At 34.8% G+C, this 25,156-nt stretch overlaps 1 protein-coding gene across 2 annotated transcripts in view; it reads right to left on the minus strand.

Annotated features, from left to right (window-relative positions):
• Positions 1 to 25,156, minus strand: part of SCEL (sciellin) — a 73,519-nt gene that overhangs the window by 30,492 nt on the left and 17,871 nt on the right. Inside the window, exons 2-9 of one of the 2 annotated variants that reach the window (XM_072032482.1) lie at positions 21,652 to 21,760; positions 20,962 to 20,996; positions 19,426 to 19,625; positions 12,474 to 12,547; positions 8,015 to 8,129; positions 7,286 to 7,348; positions 6,892 to 6,963; positions 1,738 to 1,806 (exon numbers count right to left, since the gene is read on the minus strand). In XM_072032482.1, the coding sequence (XP_071888583.1) occupies positions 1,738 to 1,806; positions 6,892 to 6,963; positions 7,286 to 7,348; positions 8,015 to 8,129; positions 12,474 to 12,516 (362 nt within the window). In that variant the 5' untranslated portion in view covers positions 12,517 to 12,547; positions 19,426 to 19,625; positions 20,962 to 20,996; positions 21,652 to 21,760. Of the gene's footprint in view, positions 1 to 1,737; positions 1,807 to 6,891; positions 6,964 to 7,285; positions 7,349 to 8,014; positions 8,130 to 12,473; positions 12,548 to 19,425; positions 19,626 to 20,961; positions 20,997 to 21,651; positions 21,761 to 25,156 lie in introns of those variants that run through there. The other variant, XM_072032483.1, reaches the window with a different exon arrangement.

Here is a 25,156-nt window from a genome sequence, read left to right on the forward strand (position 1 = left end):
TCAGTCAATCATCTTCAATAAGTGCATCATTTAAAATGAGAAAACAAGGATAAAAATGAAATTTCCATTATCAGAAAGATACAACTTTCTGATATGGTCTAATTATATTTACATATGCCAACTGAAATTTTGGAAACACTTCAAAGATTATCAAATTTGTAACACTGTAAGGTATTCTGACGCTTAAAACTACATCTTTACTTGATACTTATTTCTGACTTTAGATTTCATGTATCTTATTGAATTATATCAATGCTGCGCTATTTTATGATATGCATATAAAAGGAGCTGATATACCTCATATTTCTAACTACAGAAATTCCAAGTCAGTGATTTTTCTCATAAAGTTAATCAAAAACTTGTCTTGTCCTCTTCAATTCTTAATGTAATGAGAATAACTGAAGAACACAGTTTTAAAAACTTGTTTATCACTGGATGGCAGGAAAAAAACGTACACCATTTAGGTCTCACGTAAGTCCCTCTTCAGAATTCATAATATTTAATAATTTAATATTTAATTATCTCCATACAAAATAACACAAAACCCAATTTATATGATATTTCATGCATCATCATCACTATGATTTCCAATATTATGATACAAAATCATAATTTTTTAAAAAATGACCCTGCTTGAACTTTAAATGCCAGAGATACTCATTTGCTCTTCAGAGTGAAATCTCAGCACTTTGTAAAATGACATTTAATTGCTGGGCTCAGTCTTCACTAGCAAAGGTATTCATTTTAATTTATTGCTTGTAGAACTCTACTGACATTGCTGAAGATACACAGTAATATATTTATTCCTTTACAAGTATGGCAACTGAGTTTTTTTGACTTCCACTTTTTAAATAAAAATAATAAAGAAAAATCAATTAGTAGAGCTTTACATTCTTTAGAAAATAAATTTTCAGTGATGTTGAAACATGTTAGATATATCATGTGGCCACTTCTGCATCACAACTGACTTACTTATAACATGTCAAAGATTTTGTAATGTCTTATTTTAAATGAAAAATTGGCATCAACCTGTTCAAAATGAAAAAGGGATCTTCTGATAAGAGCAAATCTGTCAAATAAACCCTACATTTTCTGTTTGCTTTCAATTGGAAAAATCAGTTAGCCTTGCTATCAACAAAAATATATTTTACATTTTGATTCTCAAGTTGTCCATTGGTCAATGTTCAATGGTATTTTCCACTGAAAACATGAAGCTGATTTTTTTTTTTCATGTAGACCTTCCTCAGAAAAACTGTATTTGATAGAATTCACACAGACACGTATAGAGCTCTAGAACATAACCACATTGGACGGGTTTCAAAATGTTCTTTCTTTTATGCACCTGCTTCATATCTAAAATACTGTGTTTCTTATATTGTTATGAATGTAAATTTGTAAATCTGAGCTGGTCCTTGTTTTAATCCATGTGGAGAAATGTGGCAGTTCTGGGGGAAAATTCCTCTTACTCTGAAGAATAAGAAAACATCTGAAAGACATCAGATGAATTGTCCTCTAAAGGACTATTTTTCATCTCACTGACTGTAAAAAGAGTCTGATAACTTAGGTATGGATGGCTACATTCCAGATGACAGATGGTGAAATGAAGCCTACAGTTAAGCTATATTAAGCTATATACATATTATATCTCCATATATTCCTGATACATATATATAACTTAGATGAATACATGATAAATGATACATAATACTTAGATGATAAAGTTTCCAAAACTCTTACCTATTGTTTTGTTTATTATTCAGAGTGGGAGACTTATTTATGTTATCAATATCACTTCTGCCTGGAATTCTGTTTAAAAAAAAATAACAACAACAAAACACAACATATTATTTATAAATTATGTACATACAAATAAATACTTATAAATTATGTATTATTTGTAAAACATGCCCTAGATCTTTATTTAAAACCAATTTGAATAAAATTTAAAAATGAAGTATTGTTTTGTCCTGTGTACAGATTAAAAATTCATCAGAATCACTATACATTTAGAACAGAATTAGACAATATAAATTTAGTGTATTAATATACAAACAGTCTAAGTAGCTCACTGAAAAAAAAATCCTTTTAAAAGATTATACTCATACACTGAATAATATATCAAGCCTTATTGCTGCAACAGTTAATTTATGGAATAGATCACTACAATTCCTTTAAATTAGATCAGAATACTAGAAAGAAGGCAATGTTTCTCAGAGAAGCTGTACAAAAACCATCCCCTTTCCATCTCCCTCACTATCACTTGAGAGATGCAACTCTTGTCTTCTTTATGGTTTCTAGAGATCAAATTGATTTGAAAATGCTCTAGTGTAAAATGCCTGATAAAGCATAGTAGTGACCTATAGGAGCAATATACACCACAGCAGTTAGATTGTTTTAGCCTAAATTGATTTTATTAAGTCATTCAGTTTACACTAAAAACAATGTGATTTTTCAAGCCCTTCATGGATTCTACAGTTGCTGCCCAAAACCCATCCATGGTTTTACAGAAAGCATTATGTAGCTGATATGTAGCTTATGTATATTATATATTATATAATATACATAATATGTGTATATATATGTGTATATTATATATAATTTATATTATATATTATATAATATATTATATATATTATATGTTATGTAGCTATGTTTCATAGCTGAAACATAGCTTAGATACTGATATATTTAAATTTTCATTCCAAAAATGGAATCACAGATTGGTTAAGGTTGGAAGGGACCTCTGGAGATCATCTGGTCCAGCTCCCCTGCTTAAACAAGGTTAACTAGGGCAGGTTGGATGTGTAGATGTGTAGACAACCAGAATATCCTTTAATAAGGAGAGTACAAAATTCTCAAATATAAATTGATATGTAATGAAATAGATCACAAATACTAAGTTGAGGTGTTTTTCTTAAATATCCTGATAAATTAACTGAAGAATATTTTGAGTTACAACTTATTTACATGTATAAATTACATAATATTATTTAGTTATGTATTCACATCTATACAACAGGAGCTACAATAGAAGATACAAAATAATTAAGTCTACAACTATAACGCAATATTATGTACAAAACTTTTTGTATGCCATTGTCAGCCATGTATCACAAGTATTTAATGGAAACCCTTCAAGTGGACTCTGGAGCACAATCTGTTAAATTTAATTGTGCAGACAACTACCTCATATCATGGGCTGTGACCCGCAGTTACAGTTACTCAAAAGATCACTAGAGGTCTCACTAAACTTGCAAACATTGCTGTGGATGAGTGTTCTAATTTACAACTATCCAATGAGCCAGCATTTCATCAGAGTTCCATTTCATGCTTTCAGGATTTAAGCACAATACTTTAGGTGGTGATGTATTTTCTTATTTTAGATAACACTTAAAGGGCCCCTCTGGCATCCTACTCTACTGCTGCTCAATGTAGCAATATTTTGGAAAAAAAAAAAGGTGAATAATAAAGGTAAATATCATGTTAACTTTTACTAGTAAAACTTTCCAAGTGATTGAAGAATATCCATTTGCACACACAATGCTGTCTCCAACAGCCAACCTTTGGATCAGTAATCCATTTATCCATCTAATATTTTTCTGAACCAATTTAAACATCTGAACTTAACAATATCCTGCAATGATGATTCCTATAATAAGTATATGTGTTAAATGAAAAACAAATGTTCTTTTTTTAAATCATTACCTATACCTTTCCTTCTCCTATTTCTTAAAGTGAAACAAATGGCAAATTCTTCCTTACTCACTTTCCCTGCATCACACTCTTTTCCAAGCTGAGAATTTTTTTCTCTTCAGACATTCTGCATATGAAAGCTATTCTGTACCTGCAAGCATACTTTCTGACCTTCCTCCCCCCTCCCTTTTTTTTTCTCTTCAGGATCTACTGTATTTTCTTCACTTAAGTGAATATTGCATTCAGTGTTCAAGATGTGAAGAACTGGTTCATACCATGACTGAACAGTGGTGTCTGGTTTGCTCTCAATTCCTTTTCTAATAATTTCTATATATGTGTAGATCTACATGCTCATAATATGTGCATCTACTGCAGTCAAGCTGTGGATCTCTAACAGGTCAGCTGTACTTATGCTTGCAACCAATGGTGCAAACATGTAGTCATCCCCAACATCTGTTCCAGGACCTTAATATTAAAACTGAAGTTCAAATTTTGTAAATATTGGGCTAGGCTAAATTCATATCAAACAATAGGTTCTTTGAATATGGAAATGGCAGTATCCAGGAAGCAGAGCTGTACTTAAAATGGAATGTATATATTCTTTCACTGTCAGATTTCTACACGTTGTGAAGAACCAAATATTACTCCTTTGTTCCTCAATCAGTTTATTTATGATCTTTTTCAATAGAAATTATTTTCCATGTAGACAACATGACTTGCAATACCTTGATAAACGGCTGAGAGAGATCTCTAATACTAAGGATATTCTTCTCAAGAACTGTCAAGCTAGAACAGAGCTTTAGATTTTATTCTACATTCCAGAATCATACTCCATTTTTCAACCACGACTTTTGAAAAGATTTAAAAAAAAAAAAAAAAGCTTTCTTATTGCTTTTTTTTTTTTTTTAACAATTTAGGCAACTAAACAATAGTTCTGGAGACTAGTTTATTCTAAGCTGAGATTTTCTTTACTATGGGTATGCTTGCCAGAAACAATTTATAAGAAAATGAAGGAATTGTACCTGGTAGAGAACATCCTTCAAAGAGGAAGCAAAAGTACCAAATCTGACTGCAGGCTACAAAGAGGTGCTAAAGGAAAATACATCACCACACCCTTTTATGCCTTAGGTTGCAAGTTTGAGGAGATGCAGAACACGTGGTCCTCCCTTGCAGAACTGTCTGCTGGCAATGGGTGTGCACAAATTAATCCTGGAATGATTATGTTTCAGTTTTGAGAAGATGAGTGATGACTGAGAAAAAAATAAACTACTTGACTGCAGCTTCCTCATTTTGATAATTTTAAGATAGAACCAACAATATTCAGTCCATTAATGGACATATTCCAAATTATCAGAAATGCATATTCACATATATAATATTTTCTCTATGTATTCTCTTTTTTTTTGTCATCTGTTGCATAATAAGAACTATTTATCTTAGATATTTGCGTGTACGAGAACACAAAGACAGGCAGCTTACAACCTAAAATACTGCAGGCATCTATATTATCTCAGCATAAAACAAAAAGTCATGCAGAGATAGAGATGTGCACATCCCAAGGAAAAATGATGTTCAGCAATGCTGGAGAAACTGGAATTGCCCTACAACTTCTAAAGTAATAGTCAGGGATTCTATGCAGGACATTAAAGATTCAAAATTAGTTTTGAAGTCAATGAGTATATGTGTAAGTGTGATATAGCTGATATATTCTACCTGAATTTCCAGATAGACTCATAGAAACTTCCCTGTTAAAGACTTTAAATAAGCTCATCTACTGCATGGTAATAGAGAAGGTTCTTTCATGAATAAATAAATGGTTAAAAATTCAGAAACAAAGGTTTGGAATTAATAGCTTTTTTTTTTTTTTTTTTTTGAGTGGAAAGAGGGATCTGTACAAGACCTGTGTTTTTCCATATGCTCAGAAATTATCTGGAAAAGAAAAGTGAGATGATGTTGCTTGCCAATGGCACTAATTCATGGCAGTCAAAACAAATGCTGACTGGCAGAGTTTTCAGAAGTCATCTGCTAAAATGTCAGATTTCTAAAATGGCAGATGACATTCATTTTTCTTAGATGCAAAGTAATGCCTGACAAGAAAAACAATTGATCTCTGAACTAGCTATTATCACTCAGGAAAGAGATCTTGGAGTTATACATACAATATTGTGAAAACGACAGCTCAATTCTCAGCAGCACTCAAAAGAGCAAATTCAATATTATGAAGTATAAGAAAAGGAATAACAAATGAACCTGAAGCTATTGTTATGCTCTTGTACATATAGAAGGTATGTTCTGAAGTGGATCCTAAGATCAAAAAGACTAATATGGAGATAGAAAAGATATGGAGAAGAGCAACAGGCAAAATAAAGTTACAGACTGGCTTCCTCATAATGAGGAAGCAAATACAGTAGGAGCCTGTATCCACCAGCCCATGGAATAATTGATGTAGGGGTGATACAGAGCTCTGTAGCCCATTCTATCTCAGCCTTCCATGGGCACACTAGATTTTATGCAACAATTTTTCATTGTTTCCTACAACACAAGAAGTAAGGATCATTGAACAAAATTACAAAGAGCCACGATCCAAACAAATGTGCACATTTTCCAGAGTGTGCATTTAAATTCTGGTGCTGATAGACTTGGGGTGTTGCTGATACCAGATAATAATGTTGACTGAATTTTGAAGAAGTGATGCAGAAAGAATCTGAAAATACAGGTGTAGTCATGTCTTGACAGAGGTCAAAGCTGGAGAGGACATTCAAATCAAGTAATTTTAAGATAAATATATGGTTCTGATATTTGTACTGATCACTCTATGAAGTGGCAGTAAAGATTTGCAAAGAGCTATGGTTTTAGACATGTTGTGCTTGACTATTGGAGATAGGATTCTGATTTATAGTTTGACAAGCAGGAAAGTGGATAGTTCATCTGTACAAGGATATGTACATTTATGAGCACAAGAATTCACAGAAATTGATACAAAAGAAGAAGAGCAAGACATCAGAAAGAACCTTTTCTCAAATCATACTTCCATTTGTCTCATTTACAGTTCATGCAAAAATCATACATGATCTTCTATTTAGACACTTAATAAATACAAAACTTAATATATAATTTATTTCATTCACACCTTCATGTTTAAGTCCACTCATACATATGAGAATCACAAAATACAACACATATGGAAAACAGCCCTACCTGTCCAAGGTAGTATCAGACCTGTATCGTCCAAGTACAGTTTTCTGATCTTCCTTTTCATTTGTGCTACTGCTATAAAAAGGTTAAGAATGACAATTTGGTAACTGCTTTTATCAAACAACTTGTCACAAATAAAACAATGCATAGGTCTTACATTTTAAAGTACCATACACAATTTCAGACCATTCAGATGTTAACAGATCCAATTCTGCATCCATTAACTCAACAATTAAGTCATATTTACAATAAGAACAATAAGAACAGATTTGCAATGGAAACATGACTACACTATAATTGATTAAAGAAATCTCTTGCTATAAACACGATATAGTAAAAGGGTCATGAGTTTTCTTTGTCAATATCATTAGAAAGACATTTAGACAGTCTACCATACCTGTGTAGGCTATCTTGGGATTTGTACTGGTTAAGCACTGCTCTTCCATAGTTTTCATCAGCACTTCAAGTAAAAGAAAGACAGTGGTTAGTTAAAATTTGAATTATCAAAAAAAAAAAAAGTAGTTTTTGTTTGTTTGTTTTTGGCAAAAGATTCATGTCTTCAACAAGATTTTAGCCATTTACCAGTAGCCACACCAACTACACATCTCCAGGTTGGATTACTACGGATTACTACAGACATTTTGGAATGTTTGAATCATATCTTCCTATGTACTGTTCATGGACCAAATAATGAGGGCCTGATCTCAAGACAAAGTTTCTACTGTAATATAAGTCCCAGTAAATTTCAAATGATTCCAACTTCACTAAGCTCTTTAAAGGAATTTGTCAATATTTATAATCTTCACACCTGTAAAAATGAGTCAGACGGTATTCTTGCAACCGAAATATATGAAATGTGTATTTTGCATGTAGGGAGGAAGATTGAGATACTCATTGCATCTCATTAAATGATCATTGCACAAAAGTCCTGATGAAAAAAAAGTAACTGAAAGTCCAACAGACTAATAGTTCCGAAAGGCAATCAATATTTCATCAAGTAATAGTTATTTGATGAAAATTATGTAATTTTAGGTAGTGTAATTCATGAAAAAGTTGACAATCCCAGATTGTCAACTAACTAACACTAAACCAAAGACAGAAGAAATGTACTTCAGATCTTTCCTACCTTTCCTCTTCAGGTCTCTTCTTTATCCAACTGTTATCTTGCAAAAGGGTCCGTCGCTTGTTAGCATCATGTACAACTTGTCTGCTTTTAATTGCAACAGAAGGGCTCTTATTATCTATAAATGCAGAGAAAAGTGTCTTGAAAATGAAAGTATGGGAAAGCTTTGGAAAGTTAAAGTACTGTTAGAAGAGCTGAAATCTGTAGAAGTTCAGCACAGATTGAATCTTCAGCTATCAGATACAGACACAATACTTTTTTTAACATCAGAAAAGAAAAAGCACAAACATGTTTGAAGATCCTGTTTAGTACAGACTCTTCTTGAAAAGTTTGCAGATTAATGCCTACAACCTTTAAGGTTGTAGAAGACCATTTAGAAGACCAGAAGACCAGACTTACAGAAGACCAGTTTACCAAACTGAATTCAGTTTTGTCCCTAATATGAGACAGCTTGTTATATTTTTTTTACTATAAACAAGTTTTATAGATCTGATAAAGGAATTATAAAGTATACATGCAACTGTAATTCCAGGAAAGCTAACCTAATGAATCTTATTTCTCAGGGGGTTGTCTGTGGTTGGATTTTCAGATGTGTGACAAGATACAAATTTCAAATGAACGCTAATCTTGAGATGATCACATGGTCCTCCACCCACACTCAACCCATGTGTGGATTTTCAGGTTCCTCAAAGGGGTCAGACTCCCTCTGAAGCTTTTACCTCAGTGGCTGAACGGAGTGGCTGAAAGAGAGTGAAAGCTCTCTTTTCTAAACAGCTATCTATTTTTACTTAACTTTTTATAAATGCAATACCTTTATGTTTTTAAAGGTTATCAGGACAGACAGACAATCAGACATCTTTCTTACTTATGCTAACAACCTAAAATCTTTGCCCAACAATGCTAATATCTAGTATATTGAGTGACTAACAATAACAATTGATCTATATGAATATGTATTCTTCACTATGTTAGAAATCTGATGTTTATTTCCTTTGGTTTCTCTTTATGAGGAGTTTGACCCAGGAGCAAGGAAAAATATTCAAAGACTATTGTCCATCATTCCCGTTTGTTCTTCTTCCCACTAAATTTCATATCATATCCTTTCAAATAGGATGCTTTTTGAAATGGAATATTTTTTGCTACCATTACAACATTTCCCTTTAAAATGGAAGACTGTAAGTTGAGTCCTAATAGAAACTCCATTTTTGAATTGTAATACGTGCCCAAACTTCCCAAACAAAAGTTGAAAAATTAAATACACAAAACCTTTAGTATCCAGTTAATCAACAAACTGACTGATTAAGAATACTGAGTTTATTTTGTTTTGTTTTGTTTTGTTTTTTTTTTTTTAAGAGATTTCAATGATTTTCTACTGTCGTAAATCCTTGAGCATCCATGCAAAAGAATGTCTACACCACCAGATTTCAGGACGTTATTATCTGGTGGTCAGTAGGGACATAAGATTGTAAAGGCTGTGTATAGAAAGATCACACTTCACAGTCCATATTGTGTCATTTGTCAGAGCTGTGTTTGGCATTCTGCTGTGATTTATTAGAAAGTATAGTTCTTGCATTTGATCCAAGAATTTCAGCTGCAGTGATAACATGAAAAATGACAAATAGCTACAGTGAGGGGAACACAAAATCATAACAAAGCACCAAAACATTTACTTTAAGTAACAGAGGCCAAGAGTGATCTTTCAAATACATTTCCTTCATGAAAGAAAAACACTGCAATATTATGATAAAATTCAATCTAAAAATCAATAGCTGACTGCAAACCAAACCGTGCTTGCTCTTAACTGTTGCAATTCACTATAGATACGACCAGATTAATAAATAAAAGAAGACCAGTGAAGGAGTTCATGGACTGGATTCTTCATCATTTGTATTTGCTTAGTTGCAAACATGCACTCTGGCTTTTTGTTGGACTAGCTCTCTCCAAGAGAAGAAACATACATTTAAGAAGCAGGGATGGAATAGCATGTATGTGTGTTGCTGCCACAACAGGGCTGTTGGCTCTCATCCCAAGGTTTGCTTTTCCTTTTTTGACCAGCACAGATTCAGTCCTTTGAGATTATTACAAAACGAATAGGCACATCAAAGATGGGATATATAAGAACATGCTGACTATCACAGTAGGTTAAGAACAAAGTCATCTATCCTCATTGCATGATTTCCATATCAGCCTGTTCACTTCCACTTTAGATAGTTTTCCCTTAAAAATAAAGGAAGGAAGGAAGGAAGGAAGGAAGGAAGGAAGGAAGGAAGGAAGGAAGGAAGGAAGGAAGGAAGGAAGGAAGGAAAGAAAGAAGGAAGCAAGGAAGGAAGGAAACATACATCATAGCCTTGCCTGCATAGCTCCAACAGTTCATTAAAATATCTATTAAAAATCTATTTCACTTCATGCAAACGCAAGAGAGGATGAAGATTAGTTTAAATAATGTCATTGTCTCACAATCACTGCATGGAGATCATTGTAAGAGGCAAACAAGACTATATGAAGTTCATTTGCTTGAAATATTTATTGTTTTGAATATGCTATTAGTAATGACTGGAATGTACTAGGCACTTCGATGAACCTACATATAAAACAAAACAAAACAAAAACACACACACACACACACACACACACACAAAAAAAAAAAAAAAAAAAAAAAAAAAAACCAGCCAAAAAGAACCTGAATGAAGATACAATAGCAAAAACTGTAGCTTCCTATTTTCATAAATACAAAGATATTTTTAATTTGGTGCAATTATTTGCATTGAAAAAAAAAAAAAGAAAAGAAAAATATGAGTTCAAATATATGCATTCAGAGATAAAACTTCTCTTCAGCACTGATAGCTAATGGCAACTGAAGGGGTGGAAATAACTCCAGCATTCCTTTCATATTAATAGTTTTAGCCAGAGATGCTTTCAACAGTCTGCAATACATTTAAATCTTTGCTGTGCTTTCCACCATAACCTCCTCTGAATCTTGAAAAAAATGACAGGAACATAACCTAAACACACTGATATGTTGAAGAAATACTCAGTATATACCCAGCTATTAAAATTAGCCTGTTATATACAATATTTTTCTTTTCCAATGCCATTTTAGAACAATTCCTATCACCCACCCAAAAATCACTTGGAATTCATAGAAAACAAGACTTTTTTAATTACTTAGCACAAACAAGGCTTCAGGAGGTCTCCTATAAAGGCAGCAGTCAAAAGATACATATTGACCTTTCTTTTCAAGAAACATCACAAGTAATTTTCTAAGGCTTAAGGCCCAGGATTTGCTGAACAGTACTCATTTCTGGTCTGATCAATTACCTCCCAAGTTTCAATTACAAATTAAATATTGGGTCACATGAGTGCAGGTAACTTATTCCCTTCTTATTTTGGCAGCGGTTTGAGAGACTTGAACAATGGTGTTTCTGCTTACCATTCAATTTTTTTCTTTCTATTTTTTTCCATTTACTGCTTCTTCACTATTTTAACCTTAATCTTTTCAGCAGAGCTTGAAAACGGGAGCAGAGGAATTACTTCTCAAACTCCAGATGAATTCAGCTGCAAGTACTGAACATTAGAAATAAACTGCTGATTTCCAGCTCAAGGGGGACAGGTCGTAGAGCCTATTCAGGGTGCCAGCCCCCAAAACCAGTTTCCAGAGTCCATTTCCAATTTTGCTGCTTCTGAAGAGCTCTCCTCAGAGGGCAGAGAGCTCATCCCCTCCCTGCCCTCTGCTGCTCTGCAGCAGGGCTGCCTCACCCTGAGCACAGCCTCCAGCTAATGGAAACATCAGCACAAGTTCTTGAAAGTTGTAAATAGATAAACCCACAGATAATAAAGCTGTTTGCAGTCAATCTGCCAGGCAGGTTGCACAGTGCTCATGCCTGTGGTCAAGCTGCTTCCAGTCCTGGCTAGCACTGAAAGCATGGCCACAACCATCTTGATGCACTGCAGCCTCTAATATCTCACCAAAACCAGGCCCTCAACACACCTCAAAACATCTAAGTCTTTAGAAATCCTATGTCCTATCTGACAAGGATTAAACAGATTTTCTCCCTCCTTCCTTACACTGTAATTTTCCTCAAATTCTCCTTATTTCCCAAGTCAGAGGGTGACAGATATTGCCTGCCCATTACCCTCCCAGCCGCCATGCTGCCCTGCAGTTTCCACAAGGCACCCACAAGGAACCACCCTATTGAACCACACTGCCTGGCTTGCTACCCAGCATGGTGGTTTGGCCTGAATCTCTGCCAGCAGAAGTTTACACACAACACTGCTGGCTTTGCAGCTGACGTGGGTCTGACTGTGAATCCCACAGCTAGCATGTCCCCTGCCAAAGAGTGGTGGTGTGCCCTGGAAAGGTAGCTGCGCAATGGGTATGGCCGTGCTTGCAAAGAGGAAGGCAAGGAGGCTGTGCTTCAAGCTCTAAGTGCCCAGAGGGAAAATGAAGGAGACTCAGTATTACCACTTTGATTAGGAGATTGTTTTCGTATGCTGAAAGCTGACATTTTGTTCAGTGGGGAGTCCTTCTGTGGGTATCTAGAAGAGAATGACAAAAAAAAAAAAAAAAAAAAAAAGACATCTGTGAGATTTGGAATCAGCTCAAAAGCCAGCATAAATTCATTTGCCGCTTTGATCAGCTCCTTCTACAAGTTTAGTAAGATAGAATGACTTAGAGATAGCTGCAACCTCTTTGAAATGAAGCTCAGACATGGCGTTCACTTTTCCATCCCTCATTATGACAACATATTATCGTGCCCTGCATCTGTGCCTATCTCTCTCTTCTCCTTGTCTGGAGCTTCTTCCCTGAGTATACGTGGGGTGATGAGAGCCTTCAGAGGAAAAGGTATAGTAATGAAGACTCATATGAGATGATGAGCTGAATGGGAAGATCTTATCAGCCAGTGGCTCAGAGCAGTGCCTGGAGCACACATGGGCTCACCCAGCTCCGCTGACAGGTCTCACAGCTTCAGTGGCCTGCAGCTAGTACAAGGCTCTGGGGACGGAGGAGGAGGTGTTTCTTCTCCCCTGCAGCAGTTCTCAAGTCACTGACTTCTTTCCACGTCCCAAATGAGGTTAAAAAACAAGCTTCTAAATATGAGGATTTGAAAATACATATATATATGGGAGTTGAGTCACTCAAAAGATTTCATGTTGTACTTTGAAACTCTGAATTTCCATTATCAGTTTTATACAGAAAATATCAAGTAGAACATAATGATATTTTAAAGATGAAAAAAATCTCCCTTCAGAAATAAAAAATCAACAATTCTAACATTAACTTAAGCATGTGGACAAAACTGATCCGCTTTAGGGATTAGTTAGAAATTCTGCAAATTAATTAATTTTTATTTTTTTTTTTAGAAAGCAGCTTTTCCCAAGAAACCAACATTAAGCTGAAATGCTCCCAACCAGCTCCACTTGTTATACTGCTAAGATTTAGAGATGACAACAAAACTATTTTTGTGACAGGGGTGATCATTAAAAATCATAAACATTCCTTGTTCTCTGGGTGTATTTACAGATGTAAACAGTGGATTGACAGACCAGAGCCTATGGCTGTTTCTTTACTGATACAAGGTGAAGATGTTGAATTTTGGCAAAAGCTTAGCAAAGGCATTAAAGCAATGCTTAAAACAAAGCATGGAAATGAAATACTCCAGTGGATGCCACAATGAATTGTGCGTAGAACAGATTTTTTTTGGTACATTTTTACTGCCAGATGATTGCTAAAAGAGCTTATGCTAACCAACCAACCAAACAAAATACCTGGATATAAACAGATCTTTTTATAAAGTAAAGATATAAATACAAAAATAATATTGGAGTACAAAAGTCCACATATTTCTTACCCAGCTCTGAAATTCCAGATGTTTATAGGAGTTTAATATTTTGACATGTTGATTGAAAAGCTCTGACCCACACTCCTCTCTTTGAGCATTAGTTGTTAGTACCAAACATATGTTGGCACACTGCATGTAGAAAGCATGTGATTGCTGGGTCTGGTTCCCACCCAATAAAAATATGCTCAGGGCTATCATGAGCCTTATTTATTTTGCAATAGGTTACAAAATACCTTTCAAAATTACTGATACAAGGTTTTAAACAGATATGCACTGAATTTCCTAGAAACTGTTAAGGTGGTTATCAAGGTTATCAAGCAATCAGTTTTAGATAATGACTAGTCTTGCTATATATTTTCCTGAACTGTCACAATTGTGTAAGAAATAAGATAGTAGAAAAGGTTCTGATTTATATATGTTTTCAGCTTAGCACCAGCTTGACGTCTGATACTGCCATTTATTTTAGTCCTTGGATAATAGGAAGCTTGACATTTCAGTATATTTCACAAGAAATGAGTGCTGCATTTCTTGACTTTTTTACCTGGAGAAAAAAATACAGAAGTAGAAGGAACTTTGATATATTTTCTAGTAAAGATTTTTAAAAATATTTCCTAGAGGAAATGCATCATAACACATTGAAAACAGAGCCTTTCTTTGTCAAAATTAGACCAAATGTGGTCATTTTAAGGCTTGGGATTTCTTGTAAAAAAATCACACTTTAAATATTTCATATTAAAAATGGCAGGAAATTGCTTTGTAATCTTCACGGTATACTATCTACTTTTTTTTCCATAGATTCATGACGGGATATGAAATTTTTCACAAAACTGACAAAGAAAGTGTCAGTCATGCATCTTTGTTATGAAACAAACAAGAAACTCTCAGACATTAGTTCAGAAATACAAATTATCTTTGAAGTAAACAATACTTTTGAGACTCATGCTTAAAATCTACAAGAAAAAATAAATAAATAAAATAAACATACTTTAATGACGCTGGGACACTGAAAAACAACTGAAAAACAAGTTTGCTACTCCCACTTGTGTTCATGCATGATAAAAGAAAGTCAGCAGAGAACTAAGAACAGTCCATAACAAGAGCACTTTCATTCTCCATCATTTAATTGAAACTCTGTGTTGTCTCTTGTCTTATTTTCATTTTTTAATGTTGTTAGGGCAAAACAATATTTCTGTTGCACATGTATATAGCACCCAAAATAAATTACTACCTAGTCTTCAAGCTCCAAAGCAGTGCACATAAATAAAAATAAGCTCACTGTTTTGTACAGTCAGTACTGAAAATGTGTCAGGCGTTCAGACATTTCAGACCCAGGCACTTTAGTCTTACAGAATACTGTCATGTTGTCCTCAGGCTTTACTTCTTGCTTTGGTACTTTCAAGTTGTATATCAAAGATTAATCCATTAAAATTTAAAATGCAAATTAAAAAAACACCTACTTTAGTCTCTAGCACAGATAATAAAGAATCATCAGAGTAAGATTTAAATTTCAAGATCTTAAAAATGAAAAGAATCTTGAATAAAGAGGCAGGATACAACTCAAAGCATTTTTTTTCTTGGTCTTCACCGTTGTGTGAAACATCTGTCTATGTAAAGGTGTGTGCATCTGTGTATGTGAAAATAGGAACGGACAGAAGATTGTGAGAATCATGTTATTTTAAAAAGTTCAACTTATAAAGACCTGGAACCATCACATTATTCACGCAAGTCAGTTCACTGTTTTTATTTGTATGTTTGTTTGTTTGTTTAAAGTTTTTTACTCCATAAATTAAGTTCTGAGAAAGAGAAGTTGTAGTCCTCTATACTAAAGTAGCAAATTACGTTCAGACATTCTTAATAAGAGCTCAGCCACTGGAGAAAAACAACTCAGCTGGAATGTAAAACAAAAACAAACAGGAATGCATCTCCAGTGCAATTTGAATTTTAAAACAGCGTCAGGAAACTAAAAGAGAATGAAAACTGCCCCAGCCAGTCCAATGAGCTGTTCCCAAAAAGTTTTAAGGCATACCAATCCTAGATTCAGAATTCTCCATGTTTCTGTGGAAATCCAAATACAATCCCAAAGAAACCCAGGAGGAAAGAAAACAAAACAAAACAAAACAAAACACCTTCAAGCATGACTTCAGAGACAGTCAAATGCCTCTCCAAGCTAGTAGCAAGTTATTCAGAAAGCAGCAGGATTCTTCAATTCTATTTTTATCACAAATAGCCACATTCATGTGTCTGCATCTCCTTTTCACATCCTGATCAGCAGAAGACCTCAGGCTGCCATAAATCTTCAAAGCTAGACCATCTAGTTTTTGGCTTGTCTGAACACACCCATTCTTCCAATACAGAGCTCTCTTGCCTTCTGTGTTTTGTTCTGGACTGTAGCTTTCTACATAATTAGGTTTCACATATATGCATTGCTGCATTTTGGAAAGAAAAAAAAACACATACACACACAAACAAGAATAATAGAAGCATTTCTGGTAAGAATCATTTTTTCCGCATTAGACTGAACTAGTTATAGCCAAAAAAAAATCTTTGTTCTTTAGCTTCTAGCTGTGATAGTGATTAAGATCTTATATATAAATATTTAGATTACGTGTATTTTGCTTTTAATAAACAATATTTCTTTCCTCAGCTTAAAGTTACTGCATATCATCACACTGTACAAGTAATTCACCATAGGAAATCTAAAAATGTAGATGTGATGTACACCCTCTTCTCTGAAAAGTCAATAAATTTGTTTTTCTACAGCAGTAGAAAGCATATAAAGTGCTGCCAAACATCGATGTCTAAAATATTAAACTTCCTACTCATGAACTGGACGATACAGAAGATTATAGAAGAAGCATTCTAAAACAAACAAACAAACAAACAAACAAACTATTAGAATTTTCCTGTCTGCTGCCTTCTTGTGCTATATTGTTAAAACAATCTAGATTGTAGAGAAGCCTCTGAGTTTAGCATTTCCACATAAAATGCCATATGGAACAAACAGGTTTCTTACACATGGCTCTTCAGAGCCACAGTTTGCTGATTACATGTACTGTGTCCTTAAAGTTCCAACTTTTCAAAAACATCAAACAAATATCTGCCATTTGAATATGAACAGATACTTTGTTCTTTATCCCAAATTTAAAACTTTTCACTAAAATGTCATCTTGAAGCCCAATTTTCTCTAAAGTAAGTTGAAAATTTGGTGTCTTGTGAGTAATCAGAATTCAAAATTATAGAATTACTCAATTAGAAATCTAACAGATGGTTAAGAAATTAATGTACCACATCCTTTGTGCTTTAACTGATTTTCATTCTTTCACTGCAACCTAGGAGAAATTTTGGCCAGAATAACTTCATTGATGATTGAATAAAATGAAGGTTTACTTTGGTTTACCTTCTTGTTGTTTTTTTTGTTTGTTTGTTTGTTTTTTGTTATTTTTCCATTAGAACTGTTTAAGTTAATACATAACTTATTTTCCATTTATATGAGATGAATGTCAAGGATATGACATTTTAAAGAAAACAACATTTGATCCTACTTAATCACAGATGCCTAAAACACTACAACATTTCTGTGCCCTCAGTTAACATATTCTATGTCACTTCAGCAAACTTTGTTATTTTGTCCATCATTTCTCTTGAACATAGTAAGACATAGACGAGCAGCAACTGATTGAAATCTCTTTGTCTTGATTAATGATAGGGATCTCCAAGACTTAGAAATAAGGTACTGGGAAGACACATCATTACAATTCTAAATAGATAACCATATGTGTGAGATGCAATCTTGCTTGTTTGGAAGTCAACACCAATTTTGCTGTTCTCTGTACCCATCATTTCTCCCCTCAAATGAAGATCTATCATAATCCTGTCAGAACGCTGTGTCTATGCTATCACCCTACCTATACTTAAATAATAATTTGTTTTTCTAAACATGGGTTCACTTCCTCATTGCACATAAAGGCTGTTTTTCAACAATCATAGCTAGAGCCAGCCAAATCTCTATCATCCCTCACGTTTGATAACTTTGCTGTTTCGGTCAAGCATATGATCCTTTAAATAGCCTTAAAAGTCCACTCTCTCAGATGCAGATCTGTACATATGCTACACTTTCCTCCCTCCAAAATTGTCACCTGCATCCACTGCCGGAGTTCAAGATTGTAAGTCAGGACATGCAATAGAAAGAACAATGCTGCTGCTAACAGCACAGTACCAAGTACATAATCTGAGCTTAAAAACAAACACTTGAATATAATTTATATTCTTCAAATTTGTAAGCCACTTGTATCTCTTTATTCAGAAATCTATTCATCTTTTTGTCCTTTTGCTGAAATCCATATGTAAAAATAACTAGATTTATTTCATAGACATTAAAGAACAACAAAAATAAATTCCTGGAATGATTCTTTTTTCGAGTTTCATGTCAGAGAAATAGCAATGTAATGCATTTTTAAACTTCTGGAAATAATATATTGCATTTAAATGAATATTTTACTATATGTTTTATGTCAGAGAATTGATAATGATAACAACCCTCGTAAAGAACAGGAATATGTGCATATACATAAAAGATAAATCAGGCAAGGCTAGGACAGGCAAGGTTGGACTAGAGAACACGTGAATGTAAAACAGAAATCATTCATCTATTTGTAGCAGAAAGAACTCTCAAAACTGGTTTTTCAGGACGTGGGCGGAGGAGATTCTGTTTTGAAAGAAATTAAGCTTTGGAACTGTCCCTAATGTATGCTGAAAATGAGCTGCTAAGTCATAACTCAAATTTGTATGTGATTTTTAGTTAGGACTATATGATCAGTTTTAAATGTGTTTTTTTTTTTTTTCCTTTTTTTTTTAACGGAATGTAGAAGGGGAGTAAAAATTTCATATTATATCATATATATATATTTATTAACCTACTTCCTTTCACTTTGCTACATTTTTAATGAAGAACCCTTCCTGTTTATGCATGAGTTCAGTTCAATGTGTGGATAAGTCATAATATCAAAATAGAAAAGGTACTTCTACTATGCCTTTTGCAAAACTGGAAATGATTTCTGAATATTTAACTAGCAGTGTATTCTTAAAAAGCAAACTATTGCTATTTTTCTCTTTAAAATCATATAATTAAGGTACATTCAAGTAAATGAGATTTTAATAATTCTTAATTTAATTTTAGATAAAAATTCTGAAGAAAGAATAAAGAAACAATAAACCAAGCCAAAGAGCAAAAATGACATTAAAACAGCAATTCATGAAAAGTGGTCTGAACAGTGAGTTTGTCATGAGAGAAATAACACTAAAATGCAATACAATTAGTAATAAAATGTAAGTAAGCAATTAATTAAGATTGTATGGGTAAGAGAAGACTTCAGGAAGGTCTAGGAAATTTGAAGACCTAAACTACAACACTTTAAGGGCTGGGTTTTCATAGCATGGTCTTGGCACTTCTTGAAAACGATAACCCTTGAAGTGTGATCCTAAGTTAGACACTCAGAAATCACAGAACATCTGAAAATGTGGGACTTTTGATACATGATAAAGCAGATATGATAAGCAGAAACATAAACGCCTTACCTAGATATGGCAGAAGTTTGTGTCCTAGTGTTGTTCAGTGTGGTAAGTCAACCTGGAGATACCTGCAAGTGAGGTATAGTCAAAGCAGACGGAGAGCTGAACTGTTGTTCTCCATCCAGCTGTCTGAAAAGCCAAGAGACTTCTCCTTCAGAGGCTGAGTCACTTAAGGAGGAGGTAGGAGGTGTGGAAAAGGGTGGCACCTTGTAGAAATACCAAATCAATTAAAAGTACTGGTAAGTTGTTATACTTCTGTGCTTGCTGTACTTTTCAAGTGCAATAGGGCTGGGCTTCACAAAATAAAATACTTGCGTACACTTTGAAACAGAAAACCAAGCAATTACTATCTGAAACAATATACTGCTCTCATATGGATTTTCCACAGAAAAATATTTTGCAGACTTAGAGGGCTGCGTCTCATGTAGAGTGTTTCAGGTATTTACACAGGCAAACATAAAGAAAAAGTGCATTTCAACACAGGAAAAATCTGCTGAAGTGTTGTGTGAACACTGGAATCTGATACACATTAGGTATTTGCTTTGTTTGAGTATGTGGGCAGAGGCAAAACATCTGTGGGGGAAAATCCCTCCTACATGAGATCTTGTTTCAAGTCTTATCTGTGCATAGTTACTTTCTCCTTCAGCACAGCCAGAAGTAAAAAGAAAAAAAAGAGACTGCCTTTGCTTTTTATTTTGTTTGTTTATTCCTTATAATAACTGCAGTTTGTTTCTCTGTAGGCTAAAACTGACTTACTATTAATAAAGACAGTAGCAGTAAACAATCACTTCATTATAGAATCACAGAATGGTTTGGCTTGGAAGGGACCCTAAAGATCATCTAATTCCAGCCCCAAGATTCAAGAATTTCTTCCTTATATCTGATCTAAACCTACCCTCTTTCCAGTTAAAGCCATTCCCCCTTGTATTATCACTACACTCCCCGACAGAGTCCCTTCCCAGCTTTCCTGTAGGCTCCCTTTAGGTCCTGGAAGGCCATCTTAAGGTCTCCTCGGAGCCTTCTCTTCTCCAGCCTGAACAACCCCAATTCCCTCAACCTGTCTTCAAAAGATAGGTGCTCCAGCTCTGAGCATCCTCGTGGTCCTCCTCTGGACTCTTTCCATGACAGGAATGTTGTGTAAGACCCTATGTTTCTGTTTGAGACACAGGGTCAGTTTTTAAGGTATCTTATATAAGCCCATGCTTATTGTATATTCAGGGAGCTTTCATATTGAAACATGCGAGACGTTGTTATATAAGATGCTGTGTCGCCTAGTCCTATTGTCTTTTGTGAAACTTAAGACCATTCAGTACTAAAAAAGCAAACTGACAAAAGCAACTTAGTAAATGTATCTTTAGCCATGTTCCTAGTCCTTATTTTTGCTGATGGTTGTGTCTTCACAGGCTTGGTAGTTAGCATGCACTTACTGTCTAAACATTGGTTACATCTGAAGAAATGCAGCTGATGAAGCCACAGACCAGAAAACACTAAGTATAAACTACCAACTACCACAAGTTTCACGATTAATGAATGCAAGCATACCTTTCTGAACTTTGTACATCTCAGCCTTCAGGTTTCTGAAAGTAAAAATATTTACAACAATCATAGTGTGTTCAAGTATGCTATACTATATCTTTAAATTTTTACAATCAAGATGAAAATGTTTTGAATGCATCTCTGTTCATACATATTGCAGTTTTACATTTCTAACATGCATGCCTCCCAAATGAAACAGAAGTCCTTCTTCATAAGCAATGCACAGTGGGAATTAAGTTAAAAAGAAATTCTAATACTGTTTTCAGTTGAAATGGAAAAATAGCTTTGATTTGTAACAACACCTGAGCGTCAGAATATGTTTTTCTTTTGAAGGGTTTTTCTTTCAGAGTCCAGGTGCTGGATGACATTACTTTGTTGACATTTTCAATTCAACCAAAAATGTTCTGCTCACAAATCAGAGATAAACTTAACCTGTCTCACAGCATGGCCTTCTTTGGCCAAAATGTTGAGAAACACAAAAAGAAATGCAACCAATAGTCTATAGAAATTAAATAGATACTTTCCTGTATTTATAACCTTTGAACTCAGCAAAAAAAAAATAAAATATGGGGCACAGCAAGCCAGTTCTGCTACCCAAAGTCAGAGGTTTGCTTTAAGAAAGCCTTGCTGACATGGCAGCATGGAACCTCCACAGGAAAATGCATAAATATAAGGAATTCTACCAATGGTACTTACCTCAGCTTAGGAAAAAAGCAGGCCAGACTGTCTGATCTGCAACAGTCAGTGGTGTTATTGGCTGGTAAATTTTTGACATTAGTTACGGTAATTATTTAATGCTTCAAAGCTGGAAAAAATAAAAAGAAAAGAGAAAACAAACAAACAAAGCAAAACAAAACAAACAAAAATTATTCTTCAAATTAAAGCAAATATGACTAACTGCTAATCATTCTGTCTGATTTTCTCAATGGTAATTGTACAAGTATTTCACCTGGTGAATGAGGAATATATAATGCAGTAACACATATCAGGAATTGAACATCTTGAGCATAAGTGTACAGTGAAAGTGAACCATAACTATTTCCCATAAACTAACTTCCCATACTCAGAAGAAATTTAGCTTTCAGAAATTCAGAGGAACTCAAATTTTGCCTCTGGATCTCCATATAACCCACAGATTGTGTGAACTATTCTGCAGTCAGCATTAGAGAAGTCTTGGTTTTAGTCCCTACTTTAAGGCCCTATTTAAGTGAAGGAGGGACAGAAACATAGAGTGAAACAATTGATCAGACTATGTAAATTTGAATCATGTCTCCCTCATTCCATTCCTTGCCTATGATAAAATTCCCCAGATATAGCACAGACAGAGTATTCTGGACACAGATTTTTCAGTCTCAAGACACAGAAATGCAAAAAATACAAGTGAATATATGTCTCTGTATTGTCCACCAATGACTTTCAACTAAAGGATGCAATTTACCTAATCCAGTAGTTCACAGCATTGGGCCATGCTGTCCTATTGATGTATCAGAGTTGAATGAACTCTGTGAGTTCAAACTATAAAATAAAATAGCTTTAGTGACAACAGTCACTAATTTAATATCTACCTATTGCCACTGTGTCTATACTTGTTGAGAATTGTGCAAATACTCTGCTTATTTCGAGGAAAAACAAACAAACAAACAAACAAAAGAGAGATAAGCTTCTTTAAAAAGTAGATACATACACAAATAGCCACAATTCTCAGCTGATACAATGAGGTGTAACTGCACCAAAATCATTCTGATAGCGTGATTCCTATTAGCAGCGTATAAGATCTGACACAGGCATATGAAGGAAAGCAAGAAGTGACTTAGAATTCCTCCTTATATTAACTCATTTAAAAAATAAATAAATTAAAAAGTAATATAGACACATTAGTGATTAGTAATCAGGTGTCTCTATCTCTTGCTGATCAGCAAAGTTTGGAGGCCATTTCTTAACAAGTTTATTTGAATTCTTCTTTGACAATCAAACTTCTTTGGTCAGTCAAAGAATTCTTAAAATGCCTCCTAATAAATTGCTAGCTTCCAGAGGGGAGTGTTGACTTTTAAAGTTGTGTAGCACTGGCAGAAAAATGTACATAACTCATTCAGAAAGACCATCATTTAGATTTGAATGGCTTATTCAGTGTTATTAAAGTCAAACCTATGTAGCACCCTACAGTGATAACATGTTACTGCCCTTCCTGATTCCTGCCTCTCTCCAAACAGGATAGTTGTGTTTCATGTACTTGGCTTTAGCTTATATTTTTCTATAAAGTCTATGTCTCTCGACAGCTCCTAAAATGTATTTTCTCTACAGGGTTTTCTTGTCATTTTTTGTTGGGTTTCCATTTTTAAGTACAAAACATACTACAAAGTATTGTTCTACCTCCAAATCCTTACTAAGGTTTATAAAGTGGCCATCATATGAAAACAGCATACTGCAGCCTAGCCCTGTTGAGCTGTTATGTGGGTACACAAGAGAGAGACAGGAATGAGCGATGACTCAGCAGGCAACTTTTTGGACAAATACAACTCTGTGACTCCTCCCAAAAAGGAAGGAATACTTTACTGAACACATTATTTTCATAAGCACAACCCTACAAAAGGAAAGTCCTTTAATACTTTGGACCTTCTATTTAGGATTGGGAAACACGTCTTCCAGGATATCAGATGCTATTATTGTTATTGTTGTATCCAAAAGACTTAAAGACATTCTAGCAAGTGATGTTCTAATTTTTCAGTTTCAAGATCCAAATAAAATAGCTATATGTATCCTACATAGTTAAACATACCAAGCCCATTCCCTGGCATAAGGGGAAGTGATACAGCATGGTTTGCATCAATAGGGCTAAACTTGCTTTCCAAAAAGGAGTGTAGCCTTGTCCCCACTCCTATGAGAAACAATACAGGGCTTCTACTAGACATATCCATACCTAAGGTGTTTGTTTGTTTGTTTGTTTGTTTCAGAAGGAACTCACTGGCAAGGACAAAACTATGTCAAGGAGTACACTAACAGATAATGGCACTGACAAATGGGGGATATTGCTCAAGTCTACCCCTACTTAGTTAAGGAGTGTGGCCCAACTCATTTAACCTGATTTTTCCCAAGTGAATCATGTTCAACATAACTTGTGTCAAAAGGTGACAAAATTATAACATACAGAGGTGTCAGCAGTGGATGATGACAGGTTGCCAGCCCGCATGGGTTAGCAGGCAGAAACAGATAGTTAATGTAACCTTTATTTGGGAGGAGGGTTGCACTGCTGTGCTACCAACATATTTTTCTTGCTAAGGCTTGGTCTAGGATCACCTACATATGTATGCAGCAGTTTTAACAAGTAAGTCAAAAGGAAAGGGTGATTTATGGAAGACAGAACCCAGCCCAGCAAACATAAAGCTATAAATGTAAGGAAGTGGTACTCATACATGGGGTGACATCTTTCCCTTGAAGGTGACTCCTCCCCTCACTTCCACTCCAGCCCTACTTCATAAAATTAGGGTATGCTTAGAACTTTTGCTAACTCTGTGTACAGGGTACATTTCAACCCTAGTGACAACAATTTACCAAGGGAACATATTGCCAATGGGTACACGCTTACCAAGACATATTTGTGACTCAGAACTAGGCTAGAAATAGTTCATGAATCCCAGTAAGATTCACAGCTGCAACAGAGAGGAGATAGAGGAATAAGAAATATGCTTTTTTTTTTTTTCCACAGGTAGGTTATTCCAACATTAGATCCCCACAGGATTTCTGAAACCACCTGTAGATTTCTTTTCCCCTATAGATTCTGGTTCTCCTGCACATGGGAAGACATCTCAAAAACAAACAAACAAACAAAAACTTATTGATTTGATGGGAGATGTCCATGGGCATCCTAGCTCAGACTAGGATGTATATTGTAAAGGTAGATAAGCAATTTCCTGGGCAGCCTTGCAAAGCCTAACTACTGGCATTGCCAAGAGCCTGCACTCCTTTTTAATAACTCTTTTTCCTCCCCTGGTGTTCAGAGGTCAGAATTTCTCTGCCTAATCTGCCTGCTAGGCTTATCTCAGAGCATGCCTAAGGATAGAAATATCATATCAAAGGACAGAAAGAGAAAGCAACAACCTTCCAATTTGGAAAAATCATTTAGACTATTTAGCCCAAGTTCACAGAATCATAGAATGGTTGAGGTAGGAAGGGACATTAAAAATCATTCCACCCCATCTGCCAT

The sequence above is a fragment of the Anas platyrhynchos genome, chromosome 1 (genome assembly GCF_047663525.1).
Source record: "Anas platyrhynchos isolate ZD024472 breed Pekin duck chromosome 1, IASCAAS_PekinDuck_T2T, whole genome shotgun sequence".
Taxonomy (NCBI): domain Eukaryota; kingdom Metazoa; phylum Chordata; class Aves; order Anseriformes; family Anatidae; genus Anas; species Anas platyrhynchos.